The sequence below is a fragment of the Octopus bimaculoides genome, chromosome 27 (assembly GCF_001194135.2).
Source record: "Octopus bimaculoides isolate UCB-OBI-ISO-001 chromosome 27, ASM119413v2, whole genome shotgun sequence".
In the NCBI taxonomy this organism is placed as follows: Eukaryota; Metazoa; Mollusca; class Cephalopoda; order Octopoda; family Octopodidae; genus Octopus; species Octopus bimaculoides.
Genome location: NC_069007.1, coordinates 120,659 through 124,675, shown reverse-complemented (window position 1 = coordinate 124,675; position 4,017 = coordinate 120,659). Strand labels below are relative to the sequence as shown.

The 4,017-nt window shown below is 35.2% G+C and overlaps 1 protein-coding gene across 4 annotated transcripts in view; it reads left to right on the top strand.

Annotated features, from left to right (window-relative positions):
* Positions 1–4,017, top strand: part of LOC106871242 (polypeptide N-acetylgalactosaminyltransferase 5) — a 124,770-nt gene that overhangs the window by 75,383 nt on the left and 45,370 nt on the right. For all 4 annotated transcript variants that reach the window (XM_052977285.1, XM_052977287.1, XM_014917594.2 and 1 more), the window contains 2 exons: positions 2,148–2,980; positions 3,742–3,895. In XM_052977285.1, coding sequence (XP_052833245.1) covers positions 2,395–2,980; positions 3,742–3,895 — 740 coding nt within the window. In that variant the 5' untranslated portion in view covers positions 2,148–2,394. The remainder of the gene's footprint in view (positions 1–2,147; positions 2,981–3,741; positions 3,896–4,017) is intronic.

Below are 4,017 nucleotides of genomic sequence, written 5' to 3'. Positions count from 1 at the left end.
TTGGCAACTACAGTATTAGGGGGGGGGGGAAATTCACTGGGATTTAAATACTCAGGGATGACATCTGCATGGAAAGACCATATAGTGTTTGCATATTTAACATAGTGAGAAATTAGCTTGTTAGAAATACAAAAAGGCGGTGAGCTGGCAGAATCGTTAGCACGTCAGGCGAAATGCTTAGCGGTATTTCATCTGCCGTTACGTTCTGAGTTCAAATTCCACCGAGGTCGACTTTGCTTTTCATCCTTTCGGGGTCGATAAATTAAGTACCAGTTATGCACTGGGGTTGATGTAATTGACTTAATCCCTTTGTCTGTCCTTGTTTGTCCCCTCTTTGTGGGCAATAAAGAAATAAGAAATACATAACAAGGTTAGGAAATCACTACTTAACTGTAGACTTCCACCAATATATCGTTTTTGTATTTTGTTTGCCAGATTCTTGATGTGAATTTGTGTGTTGAAACAAATTTTAGTTGTGTCTTGGGTGAGTCATTATGCCAACAATAACACATGCACAAGTTCAATTCCATGTCTTTGTCGTTTGCCAATTGGTTGAATGTTTATCCAACTGCCTTTATGAATCATTTGTTTTGCTGATTAAATCAGTTGTTTTTGGCACCATTCATGGAATGAGAGATGTTACTAGAAATGTCATAAATAGTGACAAAAGAACTTTGACAAATAAACAATCAATTGATTGTTTAACCTACGCATTAAACAAATGATCGATTTGTTATTTGATTAGATATTTAACTGATTGACCAACAATAAAGAAGTGGAACTGAATGTGTACATGTGTTGTTATTATTGCCATAATGACTCCCAAGACAATAAAATTTCATCAATACAGTTAAAGCTGATATTATGTATTGATCTGTTTTCTTCAAGAAGCTGCAGCTAAGATGCTTTTCACCACATTGCACCAGGAATGTCTATACCCTGTTAGCTTTGGTAGATCTGTAATCCTATGTTGTCTCTCTGCTAATAGCATTAAAGTAGTTGAGTGTTCTGCCTTTTTTTATTAGGGTGCAGATATCTCCAAACTATAACATCTGATGTTGCCCTGTGTGACGTCAGTGGCCAGGAAAGCCTTCCCTGTGTTGAACAACAATTGTAGGGAAGGATGAAGTTTGTCCAGAAATCTCATGCTCATGCCATGGGACATTCTAAGCCCTCATGAAGAGACTATGAACACCAATCATGAATCTCCTTCATAGTTCAGGTTTCAGCTCCTTAAATAAGAAAACTCTCAACACATGGCTTGAGGAAAGCAAGCTTTGTAGATTCTGAAATATTTGATTGATAGATGCTTTGGATTTGTAACAGGCACCAAAGGCCAACCTCTTACATGGGAAGGACGTATTTGTTATTTGTTCACCACTATCATCATTTAACATCCATATTCCCTGATGGCATGAGTTGGATTGTTTGCAAGTGTCCCCTGGACCCAATCACTGCTTCATGCTTCATGCTTTGATATGGTCTCTAAAACTGGACACTCCTCCTAACACCAACCATTTAGCAGTGTGTGCTGCCTGGTTTTTTTCATGCCACCAGCATCAGTGAGGTGGCCATGTAGCTTGCAAGATTATGGACTCTAAGGTGGGGGAGGTGGGGGGGACTCTATGCTAAAACATATTTAACATATTTCTCAAAGCCCTTGGAAACTACTCCTAAGGCTCCAATTACCACCAGTATCACCATTACTTTCCTATCTCGTCCAGCAGTCGCTGGTATTTCTCAATATTTTCTCTTTCCTTACATTTCACCCTTGAATCTCCTGATATTACAGCATCTGTTATTTTTGCTTCTCTTTCATCTTTATGGATGCACACAATATCTGGTGCTCTTGCCTCTATGACTTGGTCACACTGTATCTTAAAATCCCATATTATTGTTGTTGTTGTTGTTATTGTTTATTTTATCTGTCCAAAATTTATAAAGTTATCTCTTGTGGGTTCTTGTTATTTTTTATCAGATGGTGATGATGATGATGATGATGACATGTGGGAGGGGGGTGGAATCTTTCTCTAAACTTGCTTTTATGGTTGATCAAGCTGTAATGAAGATTTGCTGTAATTTTCTCGTTTTCTCTTTTTTTCTTCTTAATTGTTTTTTAATATTTCTTTATCCAATGTCTTTTGCAGATGATTTTACAAAGATCAACAATGACAACAACAACAACAACAACAACACTACCAGCACCACCACCACCACCACCAGGCACAACAGCTTTAACAACAACAACAAAAACAAGATCCACAACAAGAATGGGAACAATTGTTTACCAATAATAATAGAAATAATTACACTATTGACATCTCATCATCAGTTCGTCCAATTCCAATCCGGAAGCAGAACCCATATCAGAAAGCACACGCTGGAACGCAAAATATGGCCAGTTTATTCCGTCGAAGACGTAGCCTTATATTTAAGGTTATTATTGGCATCCCAACTCTGTGGTTTTTCATGGTTTTCTTGTTGGCGTATCACGATAATCTGTTTTTTGCATTTCGAGAGGATTCAAACAACATTGCCATCATGCGGAAAGGTGATGACTCGCGAAATAATGAAAACAACAACAACATTAACAAATACAGGGGAAATAATCGGAACGATGAAGCCAATCAGGGTGCCTTGTTAATCCATCCTCCCCTACAAAACAACATCAATAATAATAATAACAATAACAATAATAATAATAATAATAATAATATTGATAATAAAGATTTTCACAACAACGTTTTTAAAATTGATGATAAAGACTCTGATTCACATCATCGAAAACAACAAGACTCTAATTTCAATAATAATAATAATAATATTAATAATATTAATAATAATATTGACAATTTTAAAATTAAAAATGCTAAAAATAATAATGACAATATTGAAAATAAAGTAAAAATAGAGAAACCAGTGGATAATTCTCTAAAATTTAACCCCGATGTGGTCATACCTGTTAACCCAAACGCTCCTGGTAAGTTTCTTTCTCTCTCTCTCTCTCTCTCTCTCTCTTTTTTCTGTATTTTGGAGTTTTTTGCCTTTTATGCGTTCCCCCCCACACACACACCTTCCCTTTCTCTCCCCACTACTCCCACCTTTTTATAACAATGTAATTGTTTTTCTTTGTTGTTGTTGTTTAACTCCATTTCAGCCAGGATCCTACAGACCCTTATTTCACCCTTGGGGTCACACAAAACTCCAAAGTGCCACACAATGGTGCTAGGAAATCCCAAAGAAAAAAATTTCAATATGCAAATTAATTTTGTTTTGTATTAATTTTCTTATTCAAGCATAATAGAACTTAACGTAGCTATTGGTAACCAAGAGACCTTAAGAAGAAAAACAACCTTTTGATAGGGAACTGTATGAATAATGGTTTGTAAATATTGGGTTGGGATGTGAGTGCAAGTCCCATGGGTGACCTTTAGTTTTTTATCCAAAAGAGTTTTTCAATCTAATGGTTACATACTGTTATTTGTAGCTGTATGTGCTTCGAGATCCACTATCTCAAAAAAGAATAATAATTTCATTATCAAGAGGGTATCCAAGATATATAAAGATTTAACTCAAATACATAATCATAATTATGATTTAATAAACTAAGCAACTGATTTGCATATCAAGTCATGTCAGTTAGCTTGTTTTTGTTTTAGTAAATTTTTACTTATATTTTTTTAATATTCTCTTCTGTTTGTTTGTTTTTTACTTGTGTGTGTTTGTGGTTTTAATTTTCAGGGGAAAATGGTCGGGCTGTTGTAATTAACAAAGATAAATTATCTGCTGAAGAGAGAAAGATATATGATGAAGGTTGGCAACATAATGCTTTTAACCAATATGCAAGTGATAAGATCTCTTTACATCGAACTCTCCCTGATGTCCGAGATGAAGAGTAAGTACAAGCTGGCAATTTCTTCAATTTAAATTTTCACAAAACATTTGGTATCCATGTATAATGTCTGTGCGTGTATGTGTCTATAACGTGTATATATATATATATATATATATATATAT